The sequence below is a fragment of the Geospiza fortis genome, unplaced genomic scaffold (genome assembly GCF_000277835.1).
Source record: "Geospiza fortis unplaced genomic scaffold, GeoFor_1.0 scaffold190, whole genome shotgun sequence".
NCBI classification, from domain to species: Eukaryota; Metazoa; Chordata; class Aves; order Passeriformes; family Thraupidae; genus Geospiza; species Geospiza fortis.
In genome coordinates, this window is record NW_005054328.1 from 6,324,745 (window position 1) to 6,344,308 (window position 19,564).

A 19,564-nucleotide genomic window follows, 5' to 3' on the forward strand; every position below is an offset into this window, starting at 1 on the left:
TGCACTTTCCAAATGCACACTGATAGTTCAAAAACCTGGGGTAAGATATAATTTCTGCTGAAGTTAAAAATTCTGAGGGACTTTATTGAGACAGGATTCAATACCTTAAAATGCTTCAGCATTAAAGTGAGTGCTGCTTTAAATACAAAAGATGATTTATTGGAAAGCAATAGCAGGACATGTCATACCTTGCCATTAAGATTACCTTTGGCTCATTATCACAGTTTCTCCTAACTGAACTTCAAAGATCAGTATTAGATGGCTGCTCATATGAAAGGAGTTCTGTTAAAGGCAATTGTGCTTCATATTTTGTACTGTTATTCAAAGAAAATCCTTTACCTCAATTACCTAAAAAGACCAATGGACAAAAACAGAATGGAGGGAGACACATATTATAAACTGTCAGATACACTCCCTACTCTATGCTTTCCTAAGCACAGAAAAAATATTTTTTCTCTTCTATTATAAACTGTTCCCTCATATGACGATTTAATTTTCCAACAAGCCAAAGCTGTATTTTCATTGAAGACAAAACATTTAAAAACCCCAACCCAATAAACCCAACAAACTGAAGATGTTTTATTGATGTGTGTGCATGATGATATTGTAACTTCTTAAAACAGCTGTCAGAAAATCAGAAACAATAAGAGATGTTAATGTGAAGGGCTGAAACAATGACAGCACATTTGCCCGCATGCTTCCCGAGCTGGTATAGTGTGGGAAAGCAGTTGCTTGGAAAGTTGTCATTATTTCCTCTTGTGTTGTTCAGAACAGACTTACAAATACCAGATGTTACTGTCAAGAGGAGCTGCTGGTTTGTGGCAGCATAAGCCTTGTTTTCCAATGACCACGGAAATACAGAGGGAATTGTCTCCTGGCTGCTTTGAAAGTGACAGCTTTTAGCAGAAGTATTCAGATTTCATTTAAATGTAGTATGCTGTTAAAGATCAGATTAAAAGCTAATCTTTTATTTCTAGTTGCTTTTGCTTTGCCAAGACTTTCTCAATTCACCACTGACCCAATTTTTAAAAGTAAAAATATTGTGACACAACTGTGATCCCAAGCCTTGGCAGTGTGAGGTTCACATTTGGGCTTGATGATCCTAGAGGTCTTTTCCAACCTAAACGATTCCTGATTCTGTGACATGCTCACTTTATCCCCTAAGGATGATTTCAAACCACAGATGTGAAGAAGGAAAATTGCCCAAGTAATGTGAGTCTGAGATTAAGTCATATGGAAAACTGATCCTCTGAAATAGGCAGGGACCTTTCTACAGCATTTAGTGGGCTTTTTCAACCCTTCCTTTCATATGTGGATGAGCAGCAGTGGGAGCACTCTAATGTGATTCATAGGCAGTGGCACGGCTGAGCCTGCACAGCTTCAATGAATCCCTCCTGGGCCACTTCATCATCCACTCCCTACACCCATCAACTCTGTCCCCACTGGCAGCAGCCAAAACTAGAATAACTCTTTGTTTATCTCCAATCTTTGATTACATTTACAATCCCCAATAACTCATTTAGGTCACTGCTGCTGGCAGCACTATTTTAATTTGTATTCCTTTCTTCTGTTCTTTTGTGTTTTGTTTTTCTGAAGTACATGGGTTTGTCTTAATGTGACATCTTTGAGCTAACATGCATCTGAGGAAGGCAAAAGGAATTTATTGCATTTTGGCTAATACTGAGGAAAGGGGAAATTGCCTACATAATGGAGCAGGAGATGCAGTTTGAACTGTCATTTCTCTTGTCTCCATAGTACTGGATACACAAATATAAAATATATGATCTACCTCCTCCTTCAAACACATCAACGTACAATTAAAACCCACAAAGCTTGACAACCTGTTGTCAAGTTGTTTAAGCAGTTGTTTCAGAATCTGACAGACAAACTTATAAACAAAACGTAGAGCACCAGATCGTGGGATGAGGCAGCATCATCACGTGGCTTCCTCAGTTATCTCAAAATTTGGAAAACAAAAAAGCAGAGGAATACTTTTTCTCCATTAATAAATAACAGTTTAATTACATTATAGAAATAAAATATGATATGGTAGGAATACACTGGAAATCTTACAGAAATACTATTCTGCTACTGGTAAGTAAATGGTCAAAGCTACTTTTCATGACAATCTGAACAGTACTTGTGTACAAACTATTATACAAGTTGCTAATGAAAAATATTGCAACATTTGCAAGAATGTTACCAGCTCAAACAAACATCTAATGATACAATATTTTTCTAAGAGGAAGTAATAATGTTAGATTTACAGACAATAAAGAGTTATGTTCTCCACTTCGAAACACTGGAAATAAAAATCTCAGGTAATCTGATTTCTTTACCTCATATTATCACAAGGAAAAATTCTCCTTTCACTGTGAAACAGCATCCCAAGAGACCCTGTAAACAGTTTATTCAAAGGTAGTATTTGAGATGTCACAGCAACTTCAACAACTTTCTTAGTCCACAATTACAGACTTTTTAGGCCACTGCTTGTACAGATGACTTTTTTTTTTTAAATCACTTATTTACATACATTCAGCCCAATAACAGCAGGTAGAACGCGCTGTCGATCTCACAACAGACACACTAAAATTTTCATCGGAAGGCCAGTGCAAGATGTGGATAGTGATTGCACAGCACTGAGGAGATTGTATCATACAAATATACAATTAGACTGTCGAGAATCTAACTCTGCACACGTGTGACATAGATGTTCTTCTCGGTAGATACATGACACTTGGAGTTGGTACACACACACGTAACTGCAACTAGAGGTGGTGGGTGGATGGTGATGATGATGATGATGATGATGATGATGATGATGATGATGATGATGATGATGATGATGATGATGTGGGTGGCTGTGGAACACAGTATCGTTTGGCTGTGCTATCACTAAGTGAAGGTAGCCAACTGCAAATTAGGAATACCTAAAGCTGAAGTGTAAATACAGCTTATCTCAGAACGGCAGCAGATTTTTCTAAAGAAAGAATAGTTCTACTTAGTGTGCAACATGTAAGGAAATTGTTGCCAACTCTTTAATAAATGGTTCTAAGTGAACCGATGCAGTTCCCAGAGCTTTAGAAAAACTCATTATGCAAATGAAGATACTGATGATAGACGATAACATTTCACAGGATGCTATTTCTTATTATATCAGTAAGCACCAAGTTAAGTGCCAAGACAGCCCCATTGTCCCATGATTTATCGTAAAATTTAGAACTTGAATGCACAACAAAATTCCACGAAGTTTGCATTTAATTCACAAGAAGACAGTTTCAAAAATGGCTCTTAAAATACCCTTAACATTTCAAATGGGCTTTCCCCCACTCCTCCAAGAGGACAGCTTTAGGATGGACTAGACCTAGACATAAGAAAGATCTTTCAGGAGGACTTGACATCCTCTGGGAATCCTCTGCAATCCACTGGTTTTGGTTGACTGCAGTAGGCCCCTTGAGAGCACAGTGGTGCCCTGTCCCATCACACAGGTAAGCTGTCGGGGAGGTGGGTGGAGGAGGAAAGTACCCCTGTCTCTTCCAGCTGTTGCTCAGCACCTCATCTGGTCCAATCCTATCTTTAAAAGATGCCATCCCTCACCAAGCCTAAACTTGGAGCCATGTGCACCCCCACAGAGCCACTGGCTGAAAGGAGGTGGGTGTTTGTTCAGCCATCTGCTCTGGCTTGCACTAAGGGAGCCAGAGACCCAGGGCTGTTGCCCCCTCTCTCTCCCTACTTAAGCACAAGGATGGGTGGCAGGGCAGTCTGGATTTGGCTCCACTTGCTCTGTGCCACAGAGAAAGTCACCCCTGCTGCAGTAAGTGCCAGGCAGCTACAGGACTAAGCTGCGTTTTCAGCTATTTTGGTAGAAATCAGACAGCAGGGTGAAGAAACAGTCTGAAAAACCATGGCAGCAGTGTAGAGGATCCCAGACCTTATAACTCAGAACAGAATCACAGAATATCCATGCTGCAAAGGCTATCTGGTAGCATGTTCCTTGTGACAGTCCCAGGCTGCAGAAACGGTCCCACCATGGAACAGAGTCACTATTTTCATTCAGCAACTTCTTCCTGGTAGTGTCAAGCCTTGTCAGTGGTTTCAGAAAGATGCACCTCAAAGCTATCAGATTTGAATGAACTCACAACCTTAAAACAAACTACAATTTACTCCTGGCTTTCTCAAGTCTTCAGGAACACCATCAGCTACAGCATTTGTCAGTGCAGGCTCATTCCATGCTCTCTACCTCTCGTTTCCCTTTATTCTCAAGTGCAACTGAAAGGCTGCTTCCTCTAGCACATGGATACACACTTCGGCGTGGATCAAGATGTTCTTAATACGGTACTTTCACCAGTAATCAATTGGAAGAACTCAATTTTAGAAACAGAATTCGTGTGCAAAGCGTGCAACAAGAAATACAGTTACATTTGGTCATAGTGTCCTATCTTAGCTATGCTACCATGACTCACTGGTTTGAATACTTACACACACACGCGCGCACACACACGTACACACACAGAGATATTTATTTATATACACACTCACACAATAAGAAAATGTCTAAGTCTGACAATATTTCCTCCTCTTTTAGTGAAGACGAGAGTTTGGCATCTCAGGCTCTGAATCTGCTTAGAGCTGGGATACAGGAATGTGACACACTTCAAGTATACATTGACTGCACAGTGATAACATTGCACATTGAGTCTGACACATGCTGTCTTCAGTGGTCCAACACCAGCACATGGCTTAAAACCAGATGCCCATTAAAGGAGCCAAATATCCGGGACCTTTGCTTTTCAGTACTTGTGTTCAGGCAACGCCCAAGAGCAGGGCAGTAGTCTGTGCAACCAAAAATAATCCTTCTGTATAAACGCAGTGGTATTTAAAAGTCTGAACCAGTGCATTCCTTTCTCACATTCCTCCTCTATTCCTCTGTTGCTGTTAGTCTCATATGCATATGAAAGTAAAGGGTAGTGGGAAATAATTTTAGTAGAAGAACACAAAGCCTCTCCTCTAAGTCCACAGAAGACCACTAAAAGTGTAAAATTTCCAAAATGTCTCATAGGAATTCTTCAAATACAGTAAGTGTTTTCAATGGGGTTTACATATCACGTTTCACGTTATTTTCACGGAATTCTACCTTATCACTTTGTTTAATCAGACAAATATCAATAACACATAATAAAACAGCACACAATTCACGGGACATGACACGTTTTACAAAACCTCTAAACTCAGCACTGCTGCTTTTGGAAAAATTCAGAAACTCCTATTACTTACAGACATGAAATACATTTCACATTGAAATGAACAGCATGATTACAAGGCTTTTTTTCTTATTTGATGGTATTGATTTAGGACGTGTTATTTTTCAATTAGGTTTCACAATTCTTCTTCACACCCCCAAAGGAATGATTGCTAATCTGGTATTTTCTCTGTCCTCTTTCAGGAAACATTATTACTCAGTAAACACCTTTTGAGAAAAACTTGTGAAAATTTAGCTAGAATCCCTAATTGTAAAACCTGAAGAACTGGCTGATGGTAATGCTCTTAACACAATCATCGCTCAGTTTACAATGACAAACCAAAAAATATTACAGGAGTGTACAAACACGTTAAGCCATGGGTTTGGTTTTCTTTGTTGTTGATTTTTTAAATTTTTTTTTTAAACTTAAACTCCTTTTTTTCACAACACTAAGAAGTCTCTGACTTACAATGCTTCAGCAGTTGTGTCTGTGGAGACAGACATGGTAACTTTGGCAATCTTAACTGTGCTCTTAATGCAGCTCTCGGCAGCCCTGTGCACGTTCCCTGCGTTGTTGGCGTGTTTGTGCTGGCAGTCAGACTCCATGCTGTTATCCAGGGGCTGCGCCGTCCCTTCGCAGGTGGGGAACATGCTGCGGAACGCGTGTCGCAAGTCCTTGCTCCTCAGAGCGTAGATGATGGGATTCACTGTTGAATTCAGCAAACAGAGCATGCTACAGAAGGCAAAGATAGTCTTGATGAGCTTGTTCATTTTCCCAAAGACATCGTACACCATGATGGCGAGGAGAGGGCCCCAGCAAATGATTAAAACAACTAGGATAAGGACCAAGGTTTTGGCTAACCTGATGTCCATACGAGTTTGATCAGGCCTAGTGATCTGTACCTTACCATCCTCCGTCGACTGGATGATTATGCTTTTCTGCGTGCCTCGCTGCAGCATGCGAACAGCGTGGCTGTGAGCCTTCCACAGAATGTACATGTAGGCATAGACAATGAACAACAAGAGGACGCTGGTGACCCCGATCCAGAACATCAGGTATGTCTCATCGATGAGAGGGAATATGTCCGAACAAACAGAGTTGAGCTTTTTGCAGTTCCAGCCGAGCAGAGGAAGAACGGCTATTACGATAGCGATGGTCCACATCACACAAAATGCTACGACAGCCTTTGGTCGGGTAACAATCCTTTTATAAGCTAGTGGCCTGTGTATAGAGATGTACCGGTCTATGGCCGTGAGGAAAAGGCTACCTACAGAGGCGGTGAAGGAGGCTGTAACTCCACCCAGTTTGAACAAGAAGACATTGGGGCTATCCTTCCGGTGGAAAACATGGAAATCCACAAAACTGTAGACAAAAATCACGCTGCCCAGGAGGTCGGCCACAGCCAGGCTGCCGATGAAATGGTAGGAGGGTCTACACCGGAGGCTTCGGGAGTGTAGGATGACACACAGGACGAGGAGGTTCTCTAGGACTGTGAAGGTGCCCAAGGTGAGTGACAGCACAGCAATGGCCAGCTGCTGGCTGGGGTTCAGGATCATAAAACACTCCATATCCATGAAGTTCTCCCCGCACTGTATATTCTCCTCATTATCCTTAAAAGTGGACAGGGACTTGTTGTAAAACTCTGTGATGTTGACCTGCTCTGAGGGAATAATACTCAACAGGGAATCATCTCCTCCAGTCATTTTTTCTTGGAAAGGATCACCCCTGAAGGAAGAAAGGGGGAACTTTTGGGGGTAGTACCCCAGCTTGGATGCCATGTCGCCTTTCATGTCTTCGTACTGGATATCGTTGGAGCCCACGTAAAGGAGATCTGTCGTGATTGTTCGGAAGGTTGTATCTGCGAGGCCATCTAGAATTGACTTCATAACCCCAGTCTTGTTGGTTTCAGAGATACTCGGGGGATGGAAAAATGCATCAGAGGAAGTCCTATATGGGGAAAAGATCAGACTTCATTAACATAAACAGGGAGACAAACTCCACGGACAACTTAGCTGAACTGTGTCAAACAAAATCAACCCTTCTCTGGTATTCAGTGCAGGTATAACTTTGCCATTGTGGGAAATCAGGGTGGGTTGAACACTTAGAGAGAAATCACCTAGATTTCACTAAAACTGAATTACACTAAGAAGCGACATGAAAAACAGAGGCACAGGGAATTGAGTGTTTCACAGGAAAGAAATTTTCATTTCTCATCAAAACCTTATGAGCTGCTCCACCAGAAAGACATTTTTCTCAGCTTCTGATGGCAAAGCACCTTGCAGACCAATATTCCTTGGGCTTGCTTCATTTAGATAATACCAAGAGCCACTGCAGGAGCAGCACTAAACTGAGTCACCACCTTCTTTGTTTTTCTTTCAAAAGGCACAGAGGGTTTTGAAAAATTGACAACAGAGAGGCGATAGGGACAGAGCCATGCACTCCAGATTTCACAGTTTGCCAGTATGCCTCTATATTCTTATTATCCTGCAATGGCAATCTGAGGTCTATTAGCATCCTGAATTTGCTACTGCAAATTTATTAGCAAGGTATTAGATCAATAAATATATAGTTTCATTACACTCACATCCAAAGATTATTCTATTCCTTCCTTCTGCTAAGCAAACTAAGGTGCTGGGATGTTTGTGCAATATGAGGGAGGTGGGTTACCCAGCTGTTACCCATCTTTGTCCACAGTTTCAGGAAAGGTGACAGCCATGCTAAGTCAGTGAGAGAATCAGTGATCTGCTCTGTACACACCAGAAGCCTCAGGACGGTTCAAGTTTGCCTAGATAAACATGGCACCAAGTTTAAGCCGTGGCGAAAATTCCAGGCAAAAGGAACCAGGAGCTACTGCTTCTGTGAGAAGCACTGTAATGTAATTTGTACCCCTGGGGATACCCTCAAAAACATTCTGTCCCCTCCAAAACTGGGGGGACCCAGCAGAAGGTCCCCAAGTAGCCAGGGGTCTCTGAGATCTGTCAAGTACAGCCTTTGCTCATGGATGGTGACTAGTTGTGGGGAACAACTCCTAGTCAGGGTTCCCTTGGGAGAGGACCCCATCAGCACCTGAGCATGCATCAACATATAAGACAAACCTTACAGCTCTTGCTATGCTATACTCCTTTATACTACTTTGCTGATAGAAAATGCCTTGAATATGGATTGAACATCTGCTTTAGGACCCCCTTCCACCACTTCAATGGATGAGAATGATCTGAATACAAATAAGAGCCAGAATCACTCCTTTTGTGTGCTACAAATATTCTACATCTGCTATGGGACATCTCGATGATTAATCAGCAACAGGAGCAAACCAAACTTCTTCTTGCTTTTAGTGTGGAGGAAATGGTTGCACTCAAGAAATCCTAGATGCCAGTACATAGGCTTGTACTGACCTAACCTGTTCACTTTACACAACTGACAATAAATGGTCAGAAAGGCTACAAGAGTTTATTTAATACAAAATCAGAGTACTGATCACCTCAAGTCCTAAAGAGAAGACATGCACAGTAGGTACCACTGTTTTCTTTTCCCATGAAAACCATAGGAAAGAAGAAAAGAATGCCTCTCTACAACAATAGCAGTACTCAAAAATATGTGAAATCATGAGCATTTCCAAAGAAGCAGAGATCACTTGGCTGATGATATACTTATACTGCCCTTATAGCATGTGAACACTCAAGACTTTTTCCATAGCTCTTTCAAGTTTTGCCTTTTATTAAGCAGGCCTGGACATTGAGTATTAAAGGGAATATATGAACTTAGACCTTCAGAAGACACTGCAACTCCAATGCTGCAAAAAAGTATTTTTTTTTGAGTACAAACAACCCTTACCAGGATAGCCACAACACACAAAATATACTGGCTGAGTCAGCTTTTGCAGACACAGTTTGCTCAGCAAATAACAATTATTAGACAGACAGACAGTATTAAGGAATTTAATTTTGAGGGTGTGAGCAGTGAAGGAGGGAAATGTCACTGAAGCATACATTAAAAATGAACAGCAATCATCATATGGAAGGTACTTTTCTGTTTTATAGCTGTTCCTAGAGAATTTGCAGATGTTACATGCTGCAAAGATGACTGCTGATAAATCTGATTTGGGTGAAGCCTAGCAACTTTAAGCTTGGCATTGTAAGACCATTTTACAACCAGAAGTGAAGAATGTGTTATTAATTTGAAAACTACCCAAAAATATTAAATAAAAAAGTAGTTCTATAAATATGTAAAGATCCTGTGGTACCCTCTACTATTCAAGCTTTTGACAGAAGGGAACCATTTTAATGAGTAAAGCCACAGCCCCATGTCGAGAAGATTATGTCTGAGGAAAGCTTCATAAATTGTATTCAACTGAGCACTTCTGCTAGACAGACAAACAAATTGTTATGAGGTAGCTGATCCCTGCTGGAGTCATGTCAAGTACAGACTTTCTCAGAATTAGGTGCCATGCAACCCGTACCTTTATTTGAAATACAAACGAAAGAACACGAATTCTTGTGTGCTCTTTTGAAGGTGGCAGTGAGTTATGTGACAATATCACTATGCATGCATATGCTATGCTAACAACATGGTTAATGGGATCAGGAGAGGCAAGTCTTACTTTGAATGTCAATGATTTTTTTTTCCTCTGTATTTTTACATTGAGATTATTACAGTAATTTTCACCTTATTGTCTCTGCAAAGAGAGGTTTTTTTCGGAGTACTTGGGAGTTCATTAGTAGTGTAGTTTAGGCTTTGGGGGATGCTGCTAACATTAATTTTGTTTTTGTTTGCTGCTGGGAATATCCTAATTGGAAATTTCTAGCAGTATGTGTGCATGCACCTATTCAAGCTGCAGATGATTTTTATTAAACTTGCAGTAAAACAACCATTTGCCTGATCTGGAATTACACTTTACAGGAAATTCATTTATTTTAATTTAGATACTAGCTTATCCCAGTATAAGCTCACTACTAAAATGCACTGAAGAGATCAGTGAGGTTTTCCATCACTGTCTGGCGAAAACAAGACTGGATCTCTGGCACTGCAGATATCAGGACACAGGTGCTGCACCATCTGACACAGAAAGAAAAGACAGTGACAGAAGCAATGCCAGTGCCACACACATTTTGGCTCTGAGCATTTCTGTCCAAACCTGGAGTGGTGAGCAGGCAGCACCCATGAAAGCAGACACCCCACACCATGCAGCCACACTGCTCTTTGCAGCTGGCTTCAACACAATCCAAACCCGTTCTGCCCAAGAGCCATGACCATCTCCACAGGAAATATTCCAGGAGCCCCTCTGGCTTCTCAGAGCTTCCACCGGGAAGAAGTGTCCTCCACACAGGTTCATCCTCTCTCCCTGGGGCTTGAGTGACAGCTGTGTGCTGCAGAAAGCTCCCCTCATGGGCAGACTCACAGTGAGGGAGAGCCTCCCTGGTCTGCCAAGAACTCTCCTGGCCTGCCAGAATCCACTCTTCCATGTTCTGTGAGTTTTCAAAGCTCTCAGCTTCATTCCTTCCATAAATGAGCTCAACTACCTCACTCGTTTTAAAAGAGCTTTTAAAAGACTGAAACATTGATTAAATATGAAGGAGAGGCTGCACCAACACTGGCACTCAATTTTTCGTGTACTTCCACAACTGCACGAAGCAATTCACAGCAAGTACTGAATTATGATTGCAGATAAGAATTAAGCAACAGAGAAAAACTTCAAGGATCTTTTATCTTGAAGACCAGAGCAGAACAACCATAGCTGAGCACCATTTTAGACCCTTCTCCCATCACCCGGCAGCTGTTGATGGGCACTGCCAGCCCAGCTGTGCGAAGTGACCGCCACTAGGTGGAGTGGCTTTGACAAACTCCCGGCTGAGCTGTCTGCAGCGACAGCGTTCAACTTCCTTCGGCCCTTTTCCCCTGCCTACTTTAACACATGAGGTGTTATACATCACCTGAAGGTTGGAGACACGACTTTGTAAGGCTCTGCCTTCAAAGTGAAAGAATTAGTGAAGAGTTGAGGGGGTAAGCCTTACTAGTGCCCTCCACTGTGTGGTTACATATAGCCCTAAAAGATGCTTGGTATCAGAATGTAAATACACTTCAGGTAAAATAAAAAATATATATAGCACATAAGAGGCCGGCAACTCATCATCAAGGACAACAGGGGGAATTATACCTCCTTTGGACTTCTTGTTGGTCCACAAGACCAGTTCACTTGGGGAACAAGAATATGACTTCATTAAAATGCCATTACCTATCTTCTCCTGCTGTTCTGGGGTAGAAGGAGAGCTGGAAAGTTTTTATCATTGTCTACAAAAAGAGCTGAATTTGTTACAATTTTCAAAACAGGATGATTGATAAAGCAATTTTAATAGCCTGAATAGATGGAGTGAGTATTTATGCTCTTCCTCGGAAGTAATTATGAGCAATACAATGATGATACTGATAGCTGCAAAAATGTTGACATTGCAAGAAAAGGAATCAAAACAAGAAAGGGAAATCCACAATCAAACCTTTTTGGCTTCCATTTTAGAAAATATTTTGATCTCCATGTCTATACATTTCTTCTATGATAATCATAGTTAATTAAGAACAGGCTAAAGGACAAGTAGGAAGAATTCAATCAATCTCTGAATGCATAAAAATATACAAATGCACTCTCCTTGTTAATACCTTATAAGATTCTAAGTCATTCAGAGAAGAGCATTATCTTCTGATAAGTTTGCACAGTGCCCAATAAGTGGGACTCCTCCCAAACTGGGTCCACAAAGTACTACCACAGGAGAAACAGCAATAATTTACATTCATATGCAGTCAGCTGTAAAACTGCGAGAGAAATGAGATCTACCATGGTAACTGTTGGCCTCTAGAATTAGAACTGTCCGATAAAATGAAAATTTATATGGCTAATAATTACCTTATCCCATATGGTGATGGACAATACAGCTTCGAGGACAGAACAAGGTTTCCAAGCCTTAGAGAAAGAAATGTGCAGACTGAGAAATGGTACTCTCAGACTCAGTAACACCAAGTAAAGAAAAAACACATGCTGAGAAGAATGCGAAGGCAATGCTACCCCTATCCTATTTACTGGTTTACTACTCCATCTCCAAAACTGTGCTACTCCTAGCTAAAAATGGCAAATATGCTGTCACTCCTAATTCAGGAAAACTTGCATTCATTTCAGTCAGAATTTTCTCTGTGTGAGGGATCGGGAAGGAGCACAGACACTAGGAGAGGAGCAAATTAGGGATGTTATCTTCTAGATACAGCAAGGCACTATCAGCTATGGGGTAAACTAGGGCATGCAAGTAATGAACCCAATTTTGTTCTTATGTAACATGATCATATCTTTGGCAAGCTGAATCTTAATTAGCAAGAAGGCACATCTACACGGTTACTTGTGTTAATTAACATACCGTTTGCACACTAGCAGGATACAGGCTGGACTGTTCCAATTTGTGGGCAAATAGCTCCTATGTGACACCCCCCAGCATCCAGCAGCTGACAACCTGAACAAAAACAAAACAAGGGGGAAAACAGGGTGTTAATCAGTGATGGACAATATTTCTAAAGGAATAGTATTATTTCCTCCCTCCAAAGTTGGCAAGATGTGTGTACCAGTTTTAGCACAGGTGATTTGCAGGTACAGAGAAAAGGAAGCTGCACCTTACATCCCAAACAGCCAGAGCATATACATGTGTCTAATATCATAGAGGTTCAAAAGGAAGGCTGAAGTCCTGCTCCTTCTGGTATGGGGAATGACCAAAACTTTGCTCTCTGTGAGCCAGGTGAGCATGCTAGCAACCTCTACATCCTGTTGCCCATCTCTGAACTGCTCAAGTTGTTCTATGTTGGACTGAGAGATAAACATCCAGAAATAAAGACACCAAGTGATATTCCAAGAGGCAAGGTGCATGCCGGATGAGAAGCTTAGCTTGAAGCCCTTCCTCTGAATTAAGCAAACCAAGGATGCACCTCCCGCATCCCACAGAGATGCAGAGGAGGAAGTGTGGGGGCAGCTGCCCTGTCTGCCTGTGAAAAATCTCTAGAACTCCCAAGGTCACCCAAAACTCCTCAGCTTGTAAAACACAACCCCTTATACAACATATTTCCTACCAAGTTATAGACAAAATGAAGTACTGAAGTCACAAACCAGCCAAGGGGGCCATCAAGGTAATATTAACAGGAAACTAGAGCTACCTGCTCTCCCCAGCTTTTGGGAGAAGTGATAGAAGGCAGAGGTGGCTATTGTAAAACTGTAGATTTAAAGATCTTTCACAGTTTACTTCATATTATCTTAATTTCATCTAAAGATAGAATTTTGAAAGAGGATGAGGAATCTTGCTGAAGTATGAAAGACTCAGATGAAAGTAACAGTGAAGCAATCGTGACCTTGTTACTCGCTTAAAATCAGCTCCAGTTTAGGGACTGGTTTCCCAATAAAGGACTTTCTATTCTTCTTTTCCAATAAAGAAGAATGAAGATAACATGAAAAGTTTGATACAATGCCATGGTACCTACATTTTAAAGAAAATGGAAGAGAACTGGAACGGAAGGTGGTTAATTTTGAACTCCCAAAGTTTTTCACAAAAGAACTCGTCTCGGATTTTAAAATTCCAACAGAAATCCTGCCATTTCCAGCCTCTTCTCTTGCCATTCTCTAATGCCAAAAGGTGCAGGCATTTATTCCTGAGCAGAATTGACATAAATGTTAAATGGGGACAGAGAAGCCCAGCCAGGTGCAAAAGAGATAAGGGGTTAACACTCAGTCTCCTGGAAGTACCTAGAAGAAATGGCAGCTTAGTACACAATGTGTAGTTTAAGTGAGAGAAGTAATTTGAAACAACAGAGCAGGACATAAAAGACCAGGCTCCATTGGATGCTAAATGCTAAAGGTCTCCAGAAGAATGTAATGTCTAGAGGATCAAACTGGAGAAAAACCACATTTATTAGGAAGAAAAGAGAGAGAGGGAGAGAACCACTCCTAGAAAATAGTTTCCATCCAATGGCCAGAACAGAACACAGAAGGTCACAAATTTGTTGCCGCAGAAGATATTAGAGAACTTTATTAAAAGAGTAAGGTTTAGAGACAGAAAAATAGCAAAAACATCAGGCTCCAGGGAGAATTCTCATAAACTGCACAGAGTATATGTCTGCCTTCTCATCCCCCCTCAACAAACCAGCTGTAACAAGTTTTAATTAAAGAAATCATGAGATAGCAAGGAGATGCCGAGAGCAATGGTAATGTGGGTTAAATTATTGGTGTGGTAAGGATTGCTAGGAGAGAGGAAAGATAACTACTGTCCTTACACCAGGAATAAGACATCTCCAGGCAAGACAGGAGCAAAGTGGAGAAAGGTAAGAAAGGAAGACCCAAGTGGAAGTGCCTCAGTGACGCAGGGATATAGATTTTAGAGAAAGAGAAGAATTGCCTTTGTGATGGGCTGGAGGAAAGCAGATCAGGTGGAGAAGAAAATACACGAGAGAAAATGTCCCTCCTCTTCTGAGCTGTGTGAACTTCAGAGACACCTCCATAAGCTGAAAGATAAAGCTAGTGGGATTTTTCAGATCTCACCATAAAGAAAGAACAGGTCCACTGCTCACTCTGCAGGCAATGACTTGCTCTTTTGAAAGTCCATTTCTGATCTGTATTCAAATGATGAAGAAAGATGCAAAGGGCTCTGAGAAGCCATCCTTGGTAAGGTCAGAGGAAAGGACAGCATTGTACACACTGACAGTTGGGACCAGGCTGGGGACACTCAGGAGAGGTTAGCTGAGCAAATTTGGTCAGGGACATTAACAAAAATCAAACTGCTTAAGGAAAATGACATACAGGATATGGACCTCAAAGGTGGAAAGGAAGAGAGTGCTCAAATGGAGCCACTGAGTGACCCACACGGTGGAAAAACACACCAAAAAAAAAGAGGCTCACAGTCAATGACAAATGTTAGTGCACAGAAGGCCAGCAACACATTGCAAAGCAACATCCCTTCTACCTCAGTCTTCAAGAGTCTGCCTCTCCTGCAGACTTTTTTTAGGCCATCAAGTACTGGCAATGCTCAGAAGCTAGGACAAAAAGGCTGTTGGCAACTGCGATATCCCGTGCCACCAGCATTAGCAAAGGACAAAAATACGCACTCCCAATTAAAAAATGAAAACAATTTTTTCATTTCTGGAGATGTCTGGCCTTTCCTAAGATTTAAACAAGCTCAGATAACTGTCTTCATAGTTACATTCACAATATAATGATATTCAAATATACTGCCTTCACACACACAAATAACTTGTGAAATTATTTGCCAGCATATTAAGCCACTACGCCAGATTGCTTGGCAATGGTGTATGTCTTTGAAATATGCAGATGCTTTTCTCTTTTTAAAAAAAGGAGAGAGGGAGGGAAGAGGAGAAGTGAAAAAGAATTACAGTAGAATTTGATATCCAAGTAGCAGAACAACAAATTGTGGAGAGACTCCAACCAATATTACATCAGACTTGGAAAAATAGCTAAAATATACTGAGGGATGAGTTATGACTTTATATATATAGGTATACTTCTATGCATAAACTTACAAACAGACATAAACAAAAAAATCACATGCCTAGAGGAAGAACTGAAGTCTCAGAAACCCTGCAGTATGTCATGCATAAACCCAAATTTCAAGTGCTAGAGTACACGCAGAGAAGTGTAGGTACAAAAAATACAGGGAAGATGATTGCTGAACATCCTTCTGAATCCCCTTATTCACAGCCTTTTTGGCTAAAAGCAAGAATCTAAAAATAATATATCTATCACTGAGATCCTGTAAAAGTTATTTTGCGTGTATGTATACATATGTCACCTAACATCCCAGGCATGTACATAGTCTGGACTTCAGTGCTGCATTCCTTAAAACAGAGGCACAACTGACTAAGAGCAGTGATTTCTGAGAGCATGTTTCATTCACATCCTCAGGAGAACAGGAAGGCGGGAGCCCCTCAAGATCCTAAACATAAACTTTGAAATGTTTCCCAAAATGCAGAAAGATGGAAACTACTCCAGTGAGGGCTGAAAGGGAATTGACAGTACAGACCTGCTTCTGCTCAGTACTTTGTAGTGAGTAAACACATCCTTCTTAAGAATACATAATTGCCATAAAAGAGGTTAACGAAGGATGAGGCACTATTTGATGCCATCTAGCCTCAATCTACACAAACAATACAACATCTGAATTGTACAGAGCATCCACTTTCACCAACAGTCCAGCCAAGGTATAAGAAGTGAACATCATACTGTCACACACTGTAATGAAATACCTATTTTGTCTGTAATTTGGATGTGGTCAGTTTCACCAAGAAAGGATGCTCCTACTGAGGAGAAGCAGAATCAAGCTTGGGGTGTGCACCACCGTAATGCCCCTGCATGAGGCACAAATGGCAGAATAAAATGTGCTCCAACCTTATGTTGCAAACCCAGTCATTTTTCACGGGCAACAATGGTACCTTCGGGAAAAAGGGGAAAAAAAAAGTTCTTTCTAACGAGAAATTGATTTATAAGTCCTTACAGCCATTTCAAAAGGACAGGTCATAGCTGGTTTCAGCAGTCAGTAACAAAGCCACACACTTTCAAAGGGTGTGAGTTTTGGGGGGGAATCCTTATCCCACCAACAGTGATGGGATGTGCACTTTTGGTAGCAGTACAGTGTCAGTCTAGAAATGGAGACATACAGAGCAGTACTGAGAAGACAGGTTGTCACATTTTTAACTTTGCATTCGTAACAAATGCTCTTGCAGTCTATTCTGGCACATTTGCAAGCTTGCTTTTAGGTACAAGGGACTTGCATGCATTTCCACTGTAGATAAGAAAACAAGAGCAGCCTTGTTATGATTAAAAGGGTCTATTTCCCTCTGCCTTCTGTCTTGTGTGTCCATCTGCATAGCTGCTTTGAACTTGGCCAAATCCCAGTGTTAGGGTCGCCCACAGTATGAATTTTAAACCATCAGCAGACTGCGAATTTGCTGCTAGAGAAGAGAAAAATCTCCAAATTCTCACCTAAATGGTCAATGAGTGGTTTTGTAGAACATTCATCATGTCATATATTTCAGAAATTGCAGCAAAAAAATAATTTACTGTTTTATGAGGACTGTCAAAGACAAAATAGACATCTGGAAAGAAATTAGTAACAATCACTATTGAGAAAAACGAATTCTGCAGATGCCTAGGTAGGTCACTATAAGACTTAGAGAGGTCACAAAGTTTGCATTTGAGAAGTTACAGTAATTTCTGTTTAAACTATGCAGAATTAGAGAAACTAGGAGAGCAGAAGACAGTGCATGAGACCTGCAGCATCAAGAATGGCAATGTATTCATAAAAATCTTGGGCAATACTAAATTAATACATGAGTTTTGATTCTTAGTCTCCTCACCTACCTCACCTCAACTCAATAAAAAAGAAAATGATGTCAGCTCTCCCTCTCTAGTGTGTAGCATTTTCAGCACCAAAATTCCCAGTGGGATGCAAGCATTTAGAGACACCACATTAAAGGCTGAAAGTCAAAAATGGCTTCAAAAAGAAAGAAAAAAAAGAAGTTATTTCTTTCTAAACTTCTGCTGCCCAATCAAAAACTTGTAATAGGGGAAGTTAAAGAGAGGTTTGCATTGGCTAAGACCTGTCAGTCCTTCAACAGAGCATGAAAGCCTTTAACGGGGTCCTTTATGCAACTGAGCTCACATCATTCATCAAAGAACAACAGCCAGGATCAAAGGCATCCACCGGCTCATCCTCGCAATACTATAACCTGCTTCCACCTTCACCTTGAGTTTTATAGGTATTTTGATTCCATTCCTGTGTGTTTAGGTATCACAGACTGGTCAACAAGCTAAATTCTCAGCAAATAAGTCAATTTCTTTACCTAGCCAACTTTTTATTTTTCCTTTCTGGCAATAAGTGCCTGCTGGCTCAGTCAAACAATTATTGTTCTTATGAATTCTGCTCTAAAATGGTTTTATTCAAATGGTTCTGCCTCTTATTCCAAGGACCAACAGATAATAAAGCAAAGCTGTTACTCGTTGCTACAAAACTAATTTTAACCTCAAGCAAATCAGGAATTACACATTCATCTTCTGAACTGTTTAAAGATGTTACGTTCATTTCTTTTATGACTGATTTAATAAACTCTGCCTGCATAATAAATATTCCTACTATAGTCACAGGGTTTTTTCTCTTCTTGAGAAGGAAAAACACATGCTGGTGGTTGATATGAGGTGTAACACGAAAATAATTAAGCGCAGCCAAGTAATTTTAGCAATGCTGTACATTTTGTTATTAAACATCATATTCAGTAGCGCTCTGATTCTTCGCCTTAACAGCAATGCCACCCCCAGCAGAGAATGCCATATTCCTTTAAGAAAGGGTGAACAATAACAATGAAAACAACATGATGCATCTAAGAAAAAAGGAAAAAAATTACTACACCTTTAGCAGGTTAAAAAAGCTACAGTTTTTGTTTGTTTTTTATTTTTTTTAACCCTAGTAGAGACTCAAGGGGCATTTTGTAATCTGGATGTATGTTATATATGAGCCTTTATCTTCTGAAAGAAAAAAAAAAACATGTGCCGAAACTCTTAATGTCATAATTTGCTGCCATAGAGAAAATAACAGTGATAACAATTTTAGAGAAAGAAGGAAAACTATGGACTTCATCTTCTGACACCATTTTACTTAATCAAACTGCAATCACAGTAATGAGCTCTCTCCTACCAAAGGCTCGGTACATACCTCATCCAGGGGTATTCTCAATGGAGATTTGCAGACGTCTTTGAGACAAAAAGATGCCCATTTGAAATAAGCCCATCTGGTTACTCAAAATTATTTCTCAACAGATGAAGATTTCACATGACAAACGCTGCGTGAAGTTTAAAACGCTCACCCTTTTTCAGGTCTTTTCCCCCCAGACTTCCAAATTTCAGACAAAAACAAACCAACCAACCAACCAACAAACCCTACTGATATTCTGAGGATGCTGAACGATTAAGTGACATTTTTTAACGGAACATCACTGCGCGCAAAATTGCGAACCGCCTTTTATTTCGGTCACAGCCCCACAGACAGAGTTTTGAGAGGAAAAGTGCGCAGGAAAACCGGGCTGAATGCCACCCGCTGTAAATCACCAGTGGGTCAGGACAAGAGGAAAAACCTCCGGTGTCAGATAAGGTCCTGTGGGAGCCCGGGAGGCTACCGGCTCCGCGCACAGAAGAATAGACGCGTGTTAAGCATAACGCCACCAGCCGCCCGCACCCCCGCCCGCTGCCGGGCTCCCCTCGGCCGCCGGGTCCCCCTCCTCCGGCCGGGCTCGCGAAGACAAAC

At 41.0% G+C, this 19,564-nt stretch overlaps 1 protein-coding gene across 2 annotated transcripts; it reads right to left on the reverse strand.

Annotated features, from left to right (window-relative positions):
• Positions 1 to 1,992: 1,992 nt before the first annotated feature.
• Positions 1,993 to 19,473, reverse strand: CNR1 (cannabinoid receptor 1). Of its 2 annotated transcripts, XM_014307074.2 has the most exons (4): positions 18,977 to 19,472; positions 12,638 to 12,730; positions 12,136 to 12,192; positions 1,993 to 7,187 (listed from the first exon to the last, which is right to left on the reverse strand). In XM_014307074.2, the coding sequence occupies exons 1-4, from the start codon at positions 18,979 to 18,981 to the stop codon at positions 5,705 to 5,707; spliced, it is 1,638 nt and encodes a 545-aa protein (XP_014162549.2). In that variant the 5' UTR covers positions 18,982 to 19,472; the 3' UTR covers positions 1,993 to 5,704. The 2 variants fall into 2 exon arrangements, with proteins under 2 accessions (XP_014162549.2, XP_030912989.1); XM_031057129.1 differs by lacking the exon at positions 12,136 to 12,192 and having other exon boundaries at positions 18,977 to 19,473.
• Between the last annotated feature and the right edge of the window lie 91 nt (positions 19,474 to 19,564).

Excerpts from the sequence above, each read along its gene's own strand:
- CNR1 (XM_014307074.2), bottom strand. Across the intron at positions 12,193-12,637 it reads ATCCTGCTAGTGTGCAAACG|GCTTGGAAACCTTGTTCTGT; the intron begins GTATGTTAATTA and ends TCTTTCTCTAAG. Across the intron at positions 7,188-12,135 it reads CCATCACCATATGGGATAAG|GACTTCCTCTGATGCATTTT; the intron begins GTAATTATTAGC and ends TTCCCCATATAG.